At 33.2% G+C, this 21,965-nt stretch overlaps 1 protein-coding gene across 2 annotated transcripts in view; it reads right to left on the minus strand.

Annotated features, from left to right (window-relative positions):
* The window catches only part of Edil3 (EGF like and discoidin domains 3), a 394,473-nt gene that overhangs the window by 131,254 nt on the left and 241,254 nt on the right, over window positions 1–21,965 (minus strand). For both annotated transcript variants that reach the window (XM_040271830.2, XM_005315666.5), the window contains one exon: window positions 4,903–5,084. In XM_040271830.2, coding sequence (XP_040127764.1) covers window positions 4,903–5,084 — 182 coding nt within the window. The remainder of the gene's footprint in view (window positions 1–4,902; window positions 5,085–21,965) is intronic.

Here is a 21,965-nt window from a genome sequence, read left to right on the forward strand (position 1 = left end):
ATAGTTTTTATACAAGGTGCTATTGTAATGAATTTAAATCAGGTTTAATCCTTACTATTAGTTGATGACAGGATAGGAGGCAAGGAAAAGGCAAACAATGACTGTGAAGATATTTTAGCTGCTATGATGGAAATATATAATTGACAGAGTGAGAAAATAAGAATGTAGTCACTTCTATCTGTGGAGATAAAAGACAGGAATTGCTTCCTACAGAAGGCAATAATGGGATGAACCCAGAGAAGATTAGCAGATGATCAGTACAGGAACCATGTGGTGCATGTGCCCAAGCACAGCAGCATAATAAGTCACATGAATTTGAGGAACAGCAAGAAATCCAGGTCAGTGAGGCCTCTGGTGCTGCAAGTCAGGAAGGAGGCAGCTTAGAGCAGAGGAAAGATTCCAGGGGCAGCTCCTTTTCTACTAAAGCACAATTGCCATGCGGGTAATCATGCCCTGTAGCTCAAGGAATCTTGAGTTAAGATTCAAAACACATCTTTGAAGGCTGATAAACAAGCAATATGAACTAGGATGGCATAACTGTGGTATATGACTAGAAAATTCAAGAGCAAATACATTATTTTTCAGTATAGACACCAAGTCATTTTTAATGCAAATGCTTTTTAATTAAACAAAAATGTTTGTTTTTAAAATGCATGACTATGGATGAAAATTCATTTCTAATAAAAAAAAACTTAAATGAAAATGGTAAATTTCCATTCAGGATCACAGTTTTTACAAAAAGATCATTAGAAGTAGCAATATATTAAAGTCTAGATAAATTAGCCTTAGAGAGGTATTTATTGTAACAGGACTACATCTGGGAAAGTAGTTTGTATTCAGGAAAAAAAGAATACATTCTAAAATGTTTTTCAGTTGAATGAGAAGATAGTATAGATAGATTAAATGCTATGTAATGCTGGTTTTAGAACTAGAAAGCAGCTGGAATAATGAAAAAAAAAACTTTAATTCTAGACTTTACAAAAATTATTTGTGTACCTTGAGGAGCCCCAGGTATCTTTAAGAACCGAAAATTTTTCACACACATGTACAAACTTTTAAAATGAAACCAGATGATTAGTTTATTTTTTGGTAGCATTCTCAATCCCACTCTGAATGCTTAAAAAAAAAACCCAAATTATTATTTGTTAAATAACAACAAATTATTAACTATTATTTTGATAAAATGCAAAAGTCAGATGATTTTGCTTTTGACTATTTTAAATTTTGTAACAAAGAAGAATCCAAGAGTCATTTAGGAACTTTAACTGACTCAAAACTAACCATAAAACTTTCTTATGAATTGCTGCCAAACCTGAATGCACTTCTGATAAAGATACATAGCTTGGGGCTATCTCTCCCTGGGTTAGAGACTTCATTGAGCGGCCTATTTTCCACTGTCCTTCCTTATTTTACTTCACTTTTCTTTCCTCTCTGCTTCCTACGCAGTTATTGGTATTTGTGGTTGGAACAACAAAGTGCCCAGATCACCAAGCAGAGTGCTTTTTACTTTGTTTATCTTTTTACTCTAACTCAGGCAGTACAAATCCAAATGTAGTACAAAATCCAATGAGACAGGTTTTTACAGTGTAGTCTGAGGATGACCTGGAGTAGATCTGGAGAGCAATCCAGAAATTTCTATTTTTATCAAGTGACCTATGATTTCTGTGCACATTAAATTTTAAGACTTAGCTAACTTTTCCCCTCACAAACTCTGTGGTTTATAGAAAAGGAACATATTAAGAGCATAGCCACATTTTCTAAAAAAAATTGAGAAATAATTTAAAACAGATCATTCAAACATTATTTTTCCAGTGATAAATTACTACCAACAAAACTAATAGTAAATTAACTTTCAAATTAAAGTTTGATATGTATTACACTATATTATACCTATCAAATGTATCAGCTGCAATCATCTAGCTATGTAATATTATAATGGAAATTTTGCTCTTTGTATTCCATAAATATTATGTTACTCTAACTTTAGATTTAATAAAATTTCCACTAAAATATTATGATTCAAATGGAATAGTTAGCAGACCATGTAAGACAAAGCCAAACATTCTTTATGGTTATTTTTGCTCTGTTCATTTTTCTGTTTCCTACATTCAGCATATCTGAAGGCACTATTTATTTTTCCTAGTGACTAGTAGAGGGTAGAGAAAAGAATACACATTCACTTGGTAAAATTTTGTTAAATGTATGAAGAAATGGATGGCTAGGTAGTCAATGCATATGCAACCAAAATCACCTTAGAGATTAAAAAGAAATAAAGTTTTTAAGTTGCTACATATTGTTATAAAAGAAAAACCTCACTATTAGAAAATAGATAATAGTCATCATAGCTAACTGTACTTAGCAAAACACCCCAAAGTTTTCAGTAATCTTTGTATTTTTCATATGAGATAATTCAAGATATATTTATGTTATTGGGTAAGGTTGATATTTCAAATCCCTGAGTCAGAAATAGAAATTTACATTCTAGAAAGCTAATGAACTAATTTTTAATGTGGTCATTATTTAATAGTTGGAAATAAATCTCAGGGAGAAAATAAAGTTCAGAAAAACTTTGTAAAAGAAAAAAGAAGTTTTGTATGATTGCATTTTCTCTACCAACTCTTTACACACAGAAACAATTTTGAGCATTACTATCAATAATCATATGTTGAGCATGTAAATTTAAAGTGGTAATTTCAATTTTCATTTTATCAATACAAAGAAGAAAATAAAACTGAATACTGCTTAGTTAATCAGTGTAAAACACCTAAAAGATTATAGGAATACTATGTTCATTACAAGTGAGTTTATATAAAGTTTGCAAATGTTTCATTTGAAAAACTAAATAGAGATAGAAGATTTAAGTGATAAGAGAAATTAATGATGAATGCTCCAATACTGAAAGTTTGGTACATGATTAGAATTCTGAATCTTTGAAATATGATTTTTCTTTAAAAAATTGATAAGGTTTTTCTTTTTAGAAAAATAACTTGGAAAATAAAAATTATTATTAAAGAATACAATAAAAACAATATTCCTTGAACATATCACTAAGTAGTCATTGATTAGCAATGACAAATTCTTAGTTTTTCATCACACTATATTGTAATTTCTTCCTCTAATAAAATATTTACATTTATTTTACTATTTTTCCTCTAAGAGTTCATTATCATCTTCAGAGAAAAAGCAAAATCATCATCATTGTTATCATCTTTTCCATCAACTCACAGCCCTTAAAAGGAAGTTTTTGTTCTGTTTACAATAATAAATTAAATTAAGTTAAACTACTTTTAGATTAAATGTCTCTGAGATGATCATTGTCTTATTTTCTTGAAATTATTTCCATATATTGTTTCTGGAAGAAAGAAGACAATTCCATACTTTGAAATTCAGAATGATGTACTGTGTTATTGAACAATAAACCAAGGTGAGATAAAGTGAAAAATAAGGACATAAAATGTGAATTTATTTTTTTAAATTCTATCATGAGTGTGATTCTGCAAATGCAGTTTAGAACTATCAACTAGATTCACAAGAAGTGTCTCTGGAATGATTATTTATTCTGTATCTCTTTTAATGCTGAATTGGGTTTTCAGTAGCCTATAATCAAAACTGTATATTGTTGGTGATTTAGCTCAGTGTAAGGTTCATTCCCAGCACTAAAAAAAAAAAAAAAAAAAGAAGAAGAAGAAGAAGAACAACAACAACAACAAAAACTGTAGATGTGCCATTTTCTATATTTTTATATCTGGAATTCTCTTTGCACACATGGGTATAGATTGAAAAAATCAGGTGCAATATAGGAAGAAACTTCTGAAATGCAAGTAAAAAAATTCATAAATGACTTTAAGTAACTCTACATAGCTGTTTATATAAAATAATTTTATATATAAGGACACATACACACACTCATATACATATCTGTGAACTATAAGCATTCCCAAGAAACTTCAACAAAAGAAGTTTCTAAAGGAGATTTTGGCGCAGTTCCTAAAGTTTAGAAGTCTTGTTATTTGGTCAGAAATCAATTTTCCTTTCTATTAAAACAAACTGTAAAGCAAACTTCATGTTTTTTGCACTGTTTATGTCACATCAGGGACTTCCATGTTTCTCTGACTCAAAATACATAGTAGACAGAGAAACAGATCAGCCACCTAAACTAATCAAAACTCTGTAGCAGCTCCTCACTCGAGTGAAACAAAGCCAAAATCTTTTAGAATGATCCTGTGACAGAGCCAACTCACACTAAATTTGAACAAATCCCTCTAGCAACCTTTAGTTGTCATGAATTTCTACATGCTGCTCCCTAGATGCTCATGTAGGCCTTTGATCATGCTCTTTCCTGGGCATCTAATCTCTATTGAAAACACTTCCAAGGCCTTCCTCAAAAGCTGTCTTCCCCATGTAGCTTTATAAAGATAATTAATTACTTCTTCCTCTGACCTCACATATATTGGATTTTTCTTCCCTTCAGCACATATCAATGACTAGTTAGACAGTTATAAAAAGAGGGTGCTGAGGTATTATGATAGCCTATATATTTTATATTTTTACATGTGGAGACACTTCTTAGAAACAGAGAAGAAAAAAAGACATTTTTAGAAAAAAATTTCTTGTAGTTTAAGGTGCTGCTAATATAGTGTGGATGAGAAAGCATTCGTCTTAAATATAACTTAAGATAGTGCACTTATACCCAAGACTTCTAACACTTTGAATCCCCTGAACACACTTTCAAGTGGAACATGTACTTTTCCTTCGTTTTTAGAGTCTGTAACCAATTTATGCCCTTAATTACATCACCCTTTCCTCTGACTATTAGGAAGAGTCATGGTGAATTCCTTCTTGTTTGCTCTGAACAGTGACCCAGGTCATTTGGACAATCACTGCCTCCCACATCATTGTTACCTGAATCCATGGCCATCTGTCATTTTCTGCAGCTGTCCAGGCATTTATAAGTCCCTTCTTATTTAGACGTGCATAGTAGGGATACCACTTCTGGAGACCAAAAAGAGCTCTGTGGGTGGATGAAGCTGTGATTTGCTGATTTGATATGATGCCACCTTCAATTCCCAATGGGCCTGAGCATTCTGGGAACAAATCAGAAAAAAACGCAAATGTATTAGAAATAATGCATATGCAAAACATGGTTATGATTTGATAGGAAATATTTGAAAAGTAATTTTAATTTGTATATGACATTTAAGTCCCAGTGGACTGATTGATTCCTACATTAAGGAAATAATTCTTGCCTCTCTTGAAGCTTTTTTTCCCTATGTTTTGGAAGTGGCCTCTAAATAGGCACTTTCTTTCTGTATTTCTATTCTGCTTGATGTACTGTTATCTTTTTGGTTGTTGATCACGTCAACAAAAGCATAATGCTCTTAAAAGACGTATCTCTTGTCAATTATAAAAATAAAAAATGTAAGAGCCCCATCTCATATTTTATATTCTCAGAGATTCGTGTGCCTCATAAATCATAAGCCCTCAGCAAATATCTGTGCATCTATTATTTCCTGACCAGCATACAGCTGAGTTTTGGGTCAAAATGATTTTCGAACCAATAGCATATTTTCACTATTATAAGCCATTGACCTGAAATTTTACAACTATTCCAATTATGCTTTCACAAAAAGGCATTGTGTAAATTTATCAGTGTTTTGAAACATTTATGTTACCTATGATATATAATAAATTATAGAAGTACATAGAAAAAGTATTTTATAATGAGAGAAGATGATACTGTAATATAAATGACAGTGTGTATACTCATCAATAAATGAAGATGCTAAAATATTTATTTTTCCAATATATTTAGTTCAAAATTCACAACTCTATGTGAAAGTATCTGCATTTACAACTTAAATTGTAAAATTTTCTCTATAAATTTCTGCCTTGGAAATTTGTGAAAATTTCCTAATAAAAATTGACAACACTATAATTAAATAATAGTAGATACAAATGATATTTTTGATGATATCAGATGTGTTTAATTCCTAAAATTAGAAATGGAAGTAAATTCACCTAAAAATCATATGTATATATTATATACAGTTGTATATATTATGAATGTTGGATTTCTTAATCATTTTAGAAAATTTTGCTAATTTTAAATTTAATTTTAAAACTTCATTTAAGATTATAATATAACTAAACTAATACCTGATTTTCCTAATTATACCAACATTTTATACCTTATATTCAAAATTTTGCCATATTAGATTTGAATAATAAATATAAGAATCTTATTATAGAAAATCTATGACAATGTTTTTGGAAGTCCTGAAAATATAAAAAGAATGCATTGCTATCATCATCAGCATATGGTGTTAACTGGATGGGTGATTGCTACCAGCACACATTAATTACTACTAAAGCCCAACATTATTCAATAATTCAATGTTTGTGATTAGATTGAGTTTGAAACTATAAAATGAAGAATTCCCATGTTGGATTATAATATTTTTAGAAGGAAATATTTCTCATTGATAACCATATTTTCCTTGCTATATGCTTCCTTTTCCATTCCATGTTTAATAGTAAGCAGCTTTAAGCACATTATCAACATTTCTCTGGAGCCTTTGACACCTTTAAATGTTTTCTTTTTTTTTTTTTTTAAGAAAAGGATGGAAGCATGTGGATAAGTAATCATCACATTCAGTCTGCATTAATGAAGATGATTAATATAGTAAACATTGTATCTTTTGAAATTGATAAGAAATAATGTATATGCTCTATCTAGATAATAAAGTCTGTTTCAAAAGACTTTAAAACATGTACTTAGAACTTTTCAACACTTTACACAGTACTCTCTTATCATTTTGAAGTCATTAAGAAGTCATTCATTTTCAGAATTGTACTATTAGCTGCAGATAATACTCTGATTTTCACATTTCAAAATACTTAACACTAAAATCTCAAAATATTGATTCGTCAGATTCTTGTTCTGCTTCCCATTTTAAACTTCAAGATCTTTATAGACTTCATAAAAGCCCTAAGAAACTTTCATGATGACACTCAGTCTGATTTTAAAAACTGTAGGAGACTGACCTTTTAAGAATATTGCCATTAAAGGAGTCTCAAGGATCCTTGTCCTTGCTTTGTGCAATGTTTGGATAGAAAAATGTAGCAGGCAGGGAGGTCATTTATCGTGGGCCATTTATTGTAGGTCACTAAGTAGACTGGCAGAGCTGCAGAGTCAGGCTTGATCAATTAAACTGCTTGATAGCCTTAGCAAGAACTCAGTGCCATCAGACAGTGTGCATCTGAAGACCTCCTACTGAACTGGACATCTTCACTGAATTTGCAGCCAGTTGATAAGAAAAAGTAGATCTCAAACCACATTATTCAGCAAGTCTACTTTGTCAATTCTCTTAACCTATCACCTACCTTTTATTATCTAACACATCAGCAAACCTACTGGCTGTGGGCTGTAGCATTATCATAGAATCCAAACACAAAGTGAGTTTTACAAATTTGCACGGTCTGTCTGCCATAAGGCTCCCTGTCTTTATAATGATCTCAATCATGAACATTCATTCATTTTAAAAACATTTAAAGGGCTGGGATTGTGGCTCAGTGGTACAGCACTTGCCTAGAATGTGGGAGGCACTGGGATTGATTCTCAGAACCACATAAAAATAAATAAATAAATAAAGGTACTGTGTCCAACTACAACAAAAAGAAATTTAAAAAAAATTGAAACATATACACTGACATGTTTTATTGATCTAGAGCTTTAACAGTGTATCACGTATTGTCCCATGAGGTTTCTCACTTCTTGTTAAAGTTACAAGCACTAATGTCCCCAGTCCTGCATTCCATGTTGTAGTTGTTTTCCTTTAAACAAGCTTTAACAATTCTACCTACATACTCTATCACCCACATAGAGTCAGAAAAGCCCACCACAGAAAACACCACTGTGGCCGAGATTCTTGAATAAAGCCTGAGTCTGATGTATCAACTTCCTTATTGGCTAATGATCCTTGATTATTTACTTTTTAACAACCTGGATTATTTTTTTTTTAGAGAGAGAGAGAGAGAGAGAGAGAGAGAGAGAGAGAGAGAGAGAGAATTTTAATATTTATTTTTTAGTTTTTGGCGGACACATCTTTGTTTGTATGTGGTGCTGAGGATCGAACCTGGGCCCCATGCATGCCAGGCGAGCGCGCTATCGCTTGAACCACATCCCCAGCCCCAATCTCGGTTATAATAACACTTAATTCATCATTTGGGAGAAGGATAAAGATAAACTGGTTTTCCTTTGTAACTATAAATTACTTAAAAACAAGGGATATGGCCCTGTAAGTTCATTTTAAAGGACTTCAATTGAGGTGATCCTGGCATTTTAGCCATTTCAGAGCAACACTGGGTTTATTTCACTGCGAAATCCTCATAGGCACAGTTTCTTGTACACAGAAAGAGCTCAACAACTATGTGCTGAGCCTTGTTTTTGAGGCTTTTCTTTCTTTCTTTTTTGGTAAGCAGTAAACTAATGTGCAAATTAAGCTTTATATTTACTTTACATTGGAAAGTTGTCACAACAGCAGCTTTTCTTCACTAATCATGTGGACCACAATCAACTGGATGTCATCATAATAAAAGGTTCAAAATCTAATTTCCTTTTTGCCTGTGCTATCCACTTCCCCAGCGTCTTATTAAACCTAACAGTTATACAAACCAATGAAGGAGTTGTAATTCAGAGTGCGAATGATTATACACCTAAGAGTAAGTCACTTTAAACAATCAACAATAAGATGCTTAAAAAGAAATAACATGGAATTATTCTTTGCCATTACTATCAATAAGTGAAGGAAGGGATATGATCAAATGATTAATGACATAATTAATATCAAATGAGAACTCTGAAGTTTGAAAAGAGCATCCACATGAGTTTCTCACATATCTTCAAAATAATACTTTCAGGGAAAAAAGGTTATCAACCATATTTCATAAATGAGGACACTTGTGGGGAGGTAAGTTAACAATGTCAAAGATAAGCCTGCAATTCAGATGAAGTGCTCATGATTCTTCAATGGTCGATTCTGATATAAGTCTGCTGTTACTATATTTGGGGGAATCTCCTACTACCAGAAGAGGGTGGGAGAATTAATATGAAGGGAATATGAAGAATATCATGAATGGCATTCAGGATATAACAAAGCATTCACAGATTGGGATGTATTAAAACTGTCACAAAAGTAAATATGGAGGATCTATGGTGTTCTACACTCCTTGAGATGTTAAAAATTCGTCTGAGACCATTATTGGCCTATGTATTGCCAATTTAAGTGTGAGTTACTATTTCGAACTCTTTTTATGTGCCCAACCATCCATCAGTCTATTCATTCATCCATCTTCCATTCATGTAATTCAGTTTTAAAAATACATATTTACTGAAAGTCTGCTATATAATAGGCACTTTCTAGGCAGTGGTGATACCAAGGGATAAATAAGACAGAAGTGTCTTTGTTGGCAAGGAATTCGTATTTTAGTTGGGAGACAAATTAAAAATACTTAAATAAACAAGAAAAGACCATTAAGTGGTAAGTACTATGAAGGGGGAAAAAAGAATTTCAAGGAAGGTGTGTCAAGCAGTCATTGATGGCTTTCTTGAGAGGTGACATTAAATCTGATCTCTGAGTGGGAAGTGAAAGCTACCTACTATGCTACATTTATAGTATTGATTTCCCCAAAGCACTTTCAGTTCAGTAGGGAAGACACACAGAACAATAACTTTTTTTTAAATATGATATAGCCAATGATTGTGGATTAGTAGATGCACAGAGATCAATGTGAGAATGGAATGAAAATCAAGCCTTAGGTTCATGGAAAAAAAAATTTCAAAAAAGAACGGGGACTACTAGCAGAGTAGAGAAGAAACATAAAACAGATACAAGTGGGAACAAGCTGGTATAATGGGGGTAGAGGCAGTTCAGTGTCACTAGACTAACATGGTTCTACAGTGGAAGTTCAGAAACAGTGTGAAGAAGTAGAGGTAGTTTAGATGATTTTGCTGAATAGATTGTTGATACCACTTAATTCTGTCACTTATGGAGAGTTTTTGAAAGATTCTAATGATGGCCACATTACCATTTATTACCGATCATACCCACTGTACCATGAAAGGGATAATTAAAAGGGAACAAACTATCACCCAAAACACATAGAAATAGCAGTTGTCCAGGTGAAAAATGATGTGAGTATAAAAGAAGAGTAAGAGTTAAAAAAATATTTAGGAGGTAAGAATAGGCAGTCCTAGTAATGATTAGTTGTAGGGTAGAGGAAGGAAATGAAGTATGAGCTTCAAAAACTGCAGGCAGCTCAGAGAATGCGCCCTTTAATAGACATTGGTCAATTGGTGTGTTTAACAAATAATAGCAGTGAACCTAATTCCTCCCTTAAAAATCTGTCAAGAGTCATTCTTATTGCTGGTTTGAACATTGTTCCATGAGTTTGTGATAACCACTACCCTGGGCCTGACAGGCTCTATCAACCAGGTTTCAGGGACAGGACTGAAAAGTGAAAACTGTTTCTGCTCTCAAGCTGCCCTCAGTATGTTCCTGACCTGCAACTTCTATTGCTCCATAAGATGGGAACCCCTTTGCAGGGAAGAATTATATTCCTCATTATCTCTAACATCAAACTTCAATTTTAGAAGGCTTTTAGAAAGTATCTGTAGAAGGAATTAATTAAAAAAATACAAATGTAAGCAAACGGTACAGATTACAGGTGACATCATAACATTTTATATAATTTATTTTAAATTTTTAAAAAATCATCTTTCATCTGTACTGTCTAAAGAGTGCAAGGATACAGAGGACTTCTATGGAAATTGCGCTGAAAAAGGGGAAGTGCATTTGTTTACTAATGAAAAACAATGAGACTGAGAGTGGAGTGGATCTATTTTTCAACTACCTGCCACATGGCATTACCAGGTATTTCTGAAATACCTCTTCTTTACTCCCACAGTGGACACAGTGGTAATTTGATCAGTGCTGAGTCCAACAGTGGAAGGCAGTAGTAGAATAGAGTGGGAGAACATGACAGTTCTATATTTGTTGGCTGTGAGATCATGTTTATGCACCTTCGGTATTGGGCTTGTTTCTGTCAGGTATGACAATAACACTAAATTAATGAGTCCATTTAACATTGATTAGCAGAGGCTTTAGGCATCCTTTACAGAGTCACTTAACAAAAATGCATTATCTGAATTGTCTGGGTGGACTGGAAATGCCTTCTGACCTGAGACCTGCTGTTCAGACTAACACAGAATGAACAATGTCACCTGGCAGGTTGGGCTGGAGCAGCTGGGCCAGCTGGTGCCAAGCCCCAAGTGCCCTCCTCAAAGCAACTTTGCATGAGAATAAATTAGCTTCAGAATGAAGTCCTTCTCACTCTGCAAACTCATTCTTTGGAGTGTGGCAAAGAATAGTGTCTGCATTTTATTGATCTTGCAGCTGACAAGTAAGCAGCGACACAAGATGCCTCACATCTTGCTCCTGAGTGTGCTGATTAAGCCTTTCAAATAAGTAAGATGCACGGCTGAATCTGTAACAGGAATCCACTGCTTTCATTTGCTCTATCTCAGTATCCAGACATCTTCAGAATGAAAGGATTTCAAATTAAAGCCATGTCAGAAACAAATCTCCTTTAAATATCTCCAGTCCTCCCTTTCTCTGAGCATCTCATCTTCTTATGGGAGTGAGTCCTCTGCTGGTGTTTAGCATAGCGTGATAATTGTGCTGAACATGAAGATGGGTGAATGAATTACTGATGACCTCCAATACTGCAGAAATTAATGCTGATTCAAATGTAAGCTTCCCTCTGTGTTGTCTAGACCATGCCTTGGCTTCATTTTCCTAATGTTTGTTTTATGTGAGAGCAGTCTTCAGATCAAGTTTTAAATTGGTAAAGGAGGATCAAGGCCACCATCTCTCACACTGTTCCCATAAAAGGAGTCCTGAAGATTTTTTTCCTCACCTAAATCGTCATGCATTTGATCTGATTTCTCTCTAGGCAATTATTTTTCTAGTGTGAGGAAGCTGTATTAGAAGAGGGTCAGGGATAGAATGATGACAGGAATTTTTAAAAAGTTTCAGAAAGGTTGATCTCAGGGAAAGGCCCTGAATGTTGCAGGGTAACTGGAATGGGGAGATGGTAAAGGAGGCTCTGGGATATAGAATGCAAATGTGAAGGTGAAGGCACACACAGCCTTCCCAGTTCCCACTCATTTACACATTTCTACAGAGCATCCTCTTAGGTGTCAGCCTTTGGTCATAGCATTGAGCGTGATCTCCCTAAAAGAAACTGGAGTAGAAATCCTAGATATTTGTTTCCCACTATCCTGGAGACTACTTCTTTGTACCAGGGTATAAATTCAACACAGGGCCATAGCCACCTTGCTTAGGGAAAACCAGCAATTGAAAAGTTATCAATGTTGTTCCAAAACATCCATTAAGCTTATTTGGATTGCACATAAAACATATATGCACCTTAGGAAAAAAAAAGTCTATTTATTTGTATCAAATGGGCTTCTCAGTTTAGATAAATGCTAATTTTCTTCATAAACATGAAGGCTTTTTTTTTCTGTAATGTGTGGCCAGGAAAGCATTTCTGCCATTCTGTTGGAGATTGTGTTCTACTAATTTTCCATATTGGAAGTCTCAGAAGGTGTCCAGGTTAAAAAATGAGAAACAACTACTTGTGCATATATTTTTTTCTGTTATATGACAAACTTCTTGAAGTTATTCCCTTTGCATCATTTGTTTCCAGAGCACTTAGAACAGTGTCTACAAACTAGCAGTTTTCAGTATTATAGGTTAATGTAGATTAAAACAAATTACAGTATTTCGGAGTTACTTCTCTTCCTTATTTGAAACTCAATTAATCTTTTGAATATAAATATTATCACTCTAAGGATTTATCATACTTAAAAAACCTTTTTTGGTATGCTAAAATACTTATAAATATGAGTCGGTTCTTAGAGGTAGAGGAAATATCATGATTAGAATGAAAACTGCATTTATAATGTTACTAATTCAATTATCAGCAATCTAGCCACTTTCCTATAAAATGTGGTTATGCTTTTCTTCACACTTTGTTATCTCAATTCAATTATGATACATTATCAGTTTAAAGTAATTGATTTGAATTCAGGAAAAGTTAAATCTATGAATAAGCTAAATTACAATAGGAAATTATCCACTATTATTTCCCCAAGCTGACTTATAAGAATATTGCTGCAGAATATCAATGTCATTTAAGTAGTAGGGCCTATGCATTCTAGTGTTTGAAGGCCATAATTCTTATTGAGATAATTCACAAAAGTCAACACAATCTAATAAGATTATCATTCTACCACAGTGAACAGTGCTCCTGGAGGACAAGAGAAGAGAGTGTTTTAGTTTGCTTAAGATGCAATTTTTTTTTTTTTCAAAACAGAAGAGCATATGGGGTTTTCAAGTGCTAAGTGCACTTTTGCAGCCAGGCAAGATTTCAGTAACTTGTACTCAGGATTCCACTTAAACTGCACATCCATCTTCTACCAACTATGAAGATAACAACATGGTTTGATGAAACATTTGTCTGTATAGTCAAAAGCCTGCAATTCAAAACCAGTAGCTGTATACCTATTCTTGCTTTCTGACAAAACATATGTCTGCACAGGAAAAAGCTAAACAGGGGTTTAATGCCAAGGTAAAATGCTAAAGAAGGGATTCAGTTGCTTGAAGAAGCATGAACTGAATATCAAATGTAAATATTCAAGCATTGATATGCAGAAGACTCCTTTTTGTGCTTTTAAGTTATTTATATCTTTTAAGATTTTTTGGCAAATGCATATCTGGTAAATGATATAAGGCATTTCCTCTGATGTTTTGTTATAAAGCAATATTACTGGCATGTCAGACACTGATTTTTATTTTTGAGATAAATCATAGTTTCAAATTCAATTACTAGCTCTATCTGTCTATCTTTTCCATACAATATTGTTATACTTTTCTTCACACAGGATGTCATGTCAGAGTGAGTGTGAATTCTCAGTGTTCCAGAGGTCAAAAGAAATCCAAGAGGTGAAACAGGAAGCCATTGCAGATGCCAAGGTATAGCATAATGAGCCCTCTCTAATGTTAGAACATGTTGAAAACTCATGGGACAAATGATGAAGAGCCAAATGGATGCTGAAAATGTGTAGAAGATGATTGGCTCATTTGAAATGTAAACACTTGTATATTACATATTTCCTCTTAAAAATGTAAGGACATATTTGTTTAATTTAGAAGATAAACACATAAAACTGTACAAAGAGAGAATTAAAATTTTCTCTTTCTCTCTTTCTTTGTTTCTTTTTTTGGGGGGCAGGGGGGATGCTGAAGATTGAACCTAGGGCTTCACGTATATTAGATGTTCACCCTTCCACTGAGCTATTTAACTAAACCCATAGCCTAGGGGACTCAATATTTTTGTAAATGATTTTTACATCTGCCCTTTAAGTCACAATCTGAGCTATTTATTTTTTATTTAAAACATCTCTCTCTATATATTTATATTCAGGATTTTCAGAATAGAGCTGGAACATAAGATAAATTTTTGATAATATTAATTTTAGAAAATGAACATGCCTACAGACAAAAAATATCACAAAGTTTCTACATATTGTATTCATAAATGGCTTTTGTTGTCCTGAAAGGGATAATTCAGTATAGTATTTTGAATGATACTGAATGTAAAGCTGCTAACACAAAGGATATTATATTAGTTTTGTGGGAAAAACTTTCTAGGAGAATTTAATAGAGTAACATATTAATTATGAATCTGTAGAAGTTGAGCCAGTTTATCATACATTATCTGTCATTCAACAGAGACTCATACCAGATCTGTTTTACAATGTAAAGAATATGAAATATCCTAGAGAAATAATAAATATGACCCCTGATTCTTTTTAAACTTATAAAGTATATTAAAATAAACCTTGATATTATGTCATGTCCAAGTTAACTGCTTATTTTTCTTGGAAAACATTTGCAGAAAAAAACAGTATCTAGAATCTGTATCAGCACTACTAAATAATATAGACAAGTAAAGCCATTTAAAAACCTCAAGTCTGTATTTACATTTTCAGTTGCTGAAATGCGTATGAAGTGTTAGCTATGTTGAATAAAATATACATAATGGAATAAATTGCTATTTTATGAAACATCATAATAGAATACATTACTCTATATAACTCAGCATAATTATTAAAAAGACAAACAATATGTTTCTTATAAATATATTAAATATAATACAGATGCAAATTTTTAAACTACAAATAGTCCTATGTCTGCTCATTATGAAGTTGTAAATTTTGAAAAAAATTAGTCAAAATTAGAATTATATGCTTTTTAAAAACTTAAAGAAAAGAGAACTTCATGTTTCTCTCACTTTGGAATTACAGAAAATATGAGGTTCTCCAGAAATTTGCATTTTGTAAATGTTGAATAGCTCATCACCCTCATATATTAATTTCTATCAGGATTCAGGAATCAGGTAAGACCATCAGCCTCAAACATTAGATACTGCATGACATTAAAACAAAATGGAGATAGGAGAATTAATTTTACTTCTGAAATAATCTTGTATAAGTGAAAATAATAGTGACTTGCTTTTCTTGGAAATAATTTTTTTGTAGTCAAGTGCTTAAAAATAATAAGCACAGCTATTTTCTAATTTAATAATCACAAGGACACAGTAGGACATAGTGACTGTTTCTAATATAAAGAAAAGATAAATTGGATAAAAATACACAGAACTAGAGAAACAAATCCTACTTTACATTAATAAGAAAATATTTAATCATTTGAAAAACTTTCCTCAATTACCATTAACTGTGTGAACCATAAATTGCTCAGGTAGGGGGTAAGGAAAACATATCCCTCACATCTTAGTAGCTTGAAAAATTATCAGTTCATTTAAATAAAACTGGCAAAGATAAAGAAATAATAGAAACATTCATTTTAAGTTTGGTTGTTTAAAGTGCATGACTTCATTAGATCATAAAATTTACAAATGTAGGCAATATTTTAGGAAATAACTAAGATAACAAGTATAATGTTATGCAACTTATTAAGTCTTGGCAAATTTTCAATTGTGTCAGTTCGTGGAAACTGCTCTTCATTTTAATTTTGGTTATGGGTGTGAAGGTAAATATAGTTCTAGCAGTCTCCACTCTGAATAGTACTGAACACCACCAACAAGATGCCCTGCTTCATTGAAGACTGAGTTATGAAATGAAGGAGGTTTGGGTTTGAATTCCTATACCAACCCTTACTAGCTACTTGGGCTTGGGGAATTTGCTTAACGTTTTAGCAGTTTCAGATGAATCCAGTTTCTAAAATTTGCTGCACATTAGGATTACACAGGAGGCTTTTAAACATCCCAAGGCCAAGATGAATCTCAGACTGATTTAATCAAACTTCCTTGGGGTTGGAGCCAGATAACTTTATTTTTAAAAGGTCTGAATAATGCCAATAGAACACAAAGTATGTGAACTGTGGGGCTAATCATGAGTATTCCAGGGACTATAATATTTATCTCATAGATTTTTTTCAACAGGTTAGGAACAGTACAACATGACATTGACACACAATACATGATACCTAATGTGACTAGCATGAATAGGAGCCCTATTTATCTGTTACAAAACAAAAGTAAGAGATAAAAATTCATGGATGGTAAAGTCTGACTTCTACCATAACTACCCGGAGCTCATGATTAAACAAATGTCACTGGTTTAGACAGGTTTTGCATGTATTCATTTCTTTTCAGAGGGAAATTGAAAAAAGAAATAGAAAACCTATGCCCATTTCCCATGAAAAAAAAAGTTCTTTAATAAAAATTTAAGTATACACATAAGCAAAATTATTAATCCTGCACAGTTACTGAAAATGATCCAAAATATCATGTCACTTGCCATCTCCTTTATACGTATCCATCATCAGATGTTTCTGTCACCAAAGCATTCAAGTTGTCAGATAAAACTCATTGCCTGGGGGAAATATAAGCTATGGCTCTTGTAATGAATGAAAATGAAATGATTCTCCATAATGTATTGCCAGACTGACTGGAAATAAAAATAACTAATTAAATAATCTCCTTTTAAAATAGGTCTGTGTCTGGCAGGCCCTTTTCTTCACTGGGACACAAAATGGGGGTCTCCTCTAGAAAAGCTCCTGTTAACCCTTTGACAAGCCAGCTTATAACTCTGAAAACACCTTTATGATCATGCTTTCCCCCTAATTTAATATCTGAGCAATTTTATCTTTAGGATAATTGTAGATGAAATTTTAGCTGCTGGCAATTTTGTTGGAATAATCAAAGAAGTCTCATTTCCTCAAGTACATAACTGAGAAAAGTAACAAGACATTTCTGCCCAAACGAACCCCCTGGATCCCATATCTTCAGCATTGCCTTTTCTGTTTCATCCTGACTCATATGTCCAATTAACATGAGGAAAAAATGTTAATATTCATTCTTTTTTAGGTTTCCAAGGGTATAAAGAGGATATATTGGGGAAAAAATAATCATGCAAAACTCATTAGCACCCAACTGACTCTTTTCATGATCCGATTGGGAGAGATAAGAAAACCATGCACTCGTACTGGTTTCTTAAGAATTGTCATGCAGAGAAAGTAAAGTGAAGAGACGGTTTCAGGGGAAAAAATAAATTTGTGATAAATTCAAAAAATGCATACCTTTGCACAGTGTTTGTAAGAAGCACATGGTTAAAACACAAACAAACAAACAAACAAAAAAACTTCAGAAAGTCAATAAAACATTCTGGTGGAGTGACTCCAGCCTATGCTCTGGGTGCATATGTGCTGAACAATCCTAAGAACATGGATCCAACCCTCCAATTTTCTTGTTTCTTTACTGTCTTTATATAGTTGCTAAAAGTTATAGATTAAATATTGATAAATGATCCACTAATTTCTTTCTTTAAAATACTCCAAAATACCACAAATTAATGTTTTGAAATCAAGCTGTAAATAAATGTTCCTGGTTAGTTATTAAATTCCATGTGTGCTTTAGCTATTTAAATGATTCTTTTTCTCATCTAGCTAGTACCGCCATACACAGTACCCATTGCCTGCATGAGCCTCTTTGTTTCTCAGCTAATTCTCTCACTGATCCTATACCTTGAGTTTAGAGTAAATCTTTAGAAAATCTGACTGTTTCACTCTTCTGGTAATATGTAGTTTTTCCTGGGTTCCCATTGCTCAGAGGGTAAAGGTTATCCTCCTGGATGTTGGAAACTTACTTTCTAGCAATACCAAACTACACACCTTAGAAGAGATTTTACTTACATGGCAGAAAAAGAAATACTTTTGGCAGTTTGTGTCTCTGACTTTTTCTTTCCTCTCCAATCTTCCTCCAAGCTGAACTAATTGTTACTATTCTAAGTACAAAAAGATCCTAAGCATACTTGTAATCACAGATAGAAGCACTTGGCATTTAAGTATAATTTGATGTGAATTTCATCATTTATTTACTTAATTAATATTATTTAAGCCTATCTTTCACCTTTTCCAAACAATAGTTATATCAGGATTTTGTTTGGTGAAACAATACATTTCCCACATCTTTCATGGCGACAGTTACCAACAGTGCTCCCAAACTTTATTGAGCCATTCAATTAAGGCTCAACATAATAAAAAGTATAATCCCTTGGGGTGGTTCTGTACCTGGAAATGCATACATTATCAACTCAAGCTCACTCACCCTTTTTATCTCTTTCAATATCTTTCACTCCTCCAACTGAGACAGGTAACAGCTAAATAAGCTGAATTCTTCTAGGTGAACTTTCAATACATTTTCTCTGCTCCATCACCCCCTATCCTGCACTGCCCCAAAAGTATAAATCTATTTTATCTCACAGGCCTCCCTGGAGATTACAAATGAAGTCTATTGAGAGAAAAACAAAATTGTTGGACATTTCAACATAACCTCATGAATAGTATTTTTATTCTCAGTTTTAATTGAGGCAACTGAGGCCCACCAAGGGTCAACACCCCCTCTACAGTCACAGAGCAAGGATTTGGAGTCAGGCACATTCACTACTAGTGGGTCATTACTAACAGTTTGATATGACGGGTTGGCATTCTTGGAGCAGCATATGCTTTAAGGAGTGCAGAGAAGCTACAATAAGGTGAATGGGATTCTTGGCCATCATGTTTATAAAGATGTAGACCAGTGGCTAGCTCATTGTGTTTCTGCTATGGCTTAGGGACTGAAGGGTCAACATAGGCTCTAACTCCTTCACCTCTGACCCAATATTCCTGGAGCCTCTTCTCTGTACAAGGCAGAGTTAAGACTTTTTAAAAGAATTTTCCCAAGATATTTTTCTTTTTTTATGATGTTCACTTTAATCTGGATTTCAGGTTCATTATCTGGGTTAACAAATTTAAAAGTAAATGTGAGTAAAATGAGTCAATTGATTATATTTACCCTCTAAATCTTGCAATCATTTTAAAAGTCAGATTCTACTCTCAAGTCTCATAAGCATGACTAATTAATAACCTGAATTATTAACTGAAACATGATTTTTGTGGGTTTTAACTTCTATCATGTACTGATGTACTGTCTGGTTAAGGTAGAATACTAAGAAAAAAAATTCACTTCAGTCAGTAATAAAAGCAGCCTTGTTGAAAATATACTTGGCTAGCCAGCTCCTGAAATTTCAAAAACTGTATGTACTGTTACATTCTTGTGAGTAGAGAGGCTGTGACTAGAATGTAAAACAGTGGTTCCTTTTTACTTCTATGTTGCTAAAATGTGTCAGACTAATATTATAAATTTTCTAATATTTTTCTTTTTAAACTTCAGTTTAAATTTGGATTCAATTAATCTGGTTGTCTCTTCATATGTTTAAATAAATGACAGTCTGCTTCCATTTTTAAATCAACTAAAGTAGATGAAAGCAACTCTCTAGAGAATTGTTATTAAACTAAAAAAAATCTTAGTTACTCACTCAGCTGACCAAATTTGTCAAGTGTCCAAATTTTTTCATTTAGTTATTTTAGGTGTTGTGGAGTGGAGGGCAGTAAATACATTGAAGAACAAGGCCTCTTCCTGAGCATGATGAGATCTGAAAGAGATCTGTGCTTCAGACAGAGGGGCACACACTGCGAAAGAAGGAGTGACTCAAGTCAATGTCATGTACATTGCTGTTGGTGGTGTGTTGCAGGTGGTGGATTTAGCAGATTCCATTTCAAAAGGAAAGGAAATTAAAACATTAATTTTGTGTTTTGCAAGTGCTCTTTTAAAGATATCTATTCCTTTTTTAATCAGAAAAAAAATTATAAAGAAAATATTAAAGGGCCATTCAAAACAAGGGTCCCTTAGCAATTCTCCAAGTGAAGCTCTCACACTTCATGAAGTAGCACAGAGATACTCACTAGAAATTACTGGGTGTGAACTGTACCTTAGGAAAAAAACTCCCCTCCCATTACATTCATTTATCAATTTCATTGAACAAAATTTTCATATTATTTTGCAATATTTTCAGGATAGCAGTGCCACCAATTACAGTATAAAAAATAGTTTTGCTTATTATGATTAGACCAAATAACAAAAGTTCGTAGTTAGTAGTTGTGTGGGGACTTTTATAGTGTTTTGCATAATGAACAAATTTACAGAAGCTTCCATGACAAAATCCACCTAACTACTCCAAAAGGTTAACTGTGTATAAACAGCTGGTATTTTCCCATACTTATGAAAGGAGTTCAGAAATACCAAACAAATTGTTTTCCTTCTCAGGTACACTTGTAGGATGACTGTTTTTCTTGTTTTATAGATTTTCTAGTACAGTCTATAGAACTACTTATTGTGCATTACAAGAAGCAACTTCAAATTGAAATATTGTTATAAATGAGAAGTATCATTAAGTTAACTTCATCATTCATGCAGAGAAGGGAGTAAGAAAATAAGGAGAAGCAAAAATTTTCTGAGACATATGACCTAGACCTAGATCAGAGAGAGAAAGACAGAACTACATAGAAAACCAAGTAATGAACAAGACTTCTTCATAGTTCTGGTTCATGCTTCTGGCCATCTTTTTACTGAGGTAAATTGAGGGGATCTTTTGGTAAAAGGCAGACTGAGTGTGCTCAGCTTCATGGGCAGTGCATAGGGTAAGGAAGGAGGAGGGAGGAGAATTGGAAGTAGTTACTTAATTTGGCTCTTTCTCTTGTCTTTTAAATACAGGTTAGTGTTCACAGGGTAGGTACCTTAGAATACATCACATCTCCAGAGTTTAAAAACTTTTTAAATGTGTGCTCTTGATTAGAAGTAGAAATGGGTTCAATCATAACACCTCAATCTTGTTAATAAAACCTCTGTGAACACAGTGACAAAAATGTGGCTTAACAATGTAGTCTTCTACTGTTATATTTACATGTTTTTAACACATAGAACTAGACAACAAAACTCAACAGACAGGCCAGGAATAAAGGTTAAATAAATTTTGCTTATTGATTGCTTTCATTTCTAAAAGTTTCAAGCATATTATAAGGGGAAAATCATATTTTCAGACAGATAAAGCATTAACTTGGGGTTATTAACTATTTCTATGGATAGACCTCTTTGTCAGTTTGGGGAAGCCTAGGGACCTATTTCAGAATAACACATTTAAATGAGTAAAATGAAATGTAAGGAAATACAAACAATTGAAATATTTTAAAATGCATGATATGTTAATATAAGCATTTATCTACTAATGCATTAAATAAAAGGCAGATCTACTAGAGATTCCTACTAGTGAAAAAATGTAAATAAAAGTTTTAGAGATTTGCAATAAATTACAGTATTTGTGATTTCTGTTTGTCATAGGTATTGCTAATTCTAAAGTTGTCATTGTCTATATTTGTAATTGATAGAAATTTTAAATTTTAGGCAATCCTTAATAAAAACGAATGTTTTATTTTTGTTTTCTC

The sequence above is a fragment of the Ictidomys tridecemlineatus genome, chromosome 1 (genome assembly GCF_052094955.1).
Source record: "Ictidomys tridecemlineatus isolate mIctTri1 chromosome 1, mIctTri1.hap1, whole genome shotgun sequence".
Classification (NCBI taxonomy): Eukaryota; Metazoa; Chordata; class Mammalia; order Rodentia; family Sciuridae; genus Ictidomys; species Ictidomys tridecemlineatus.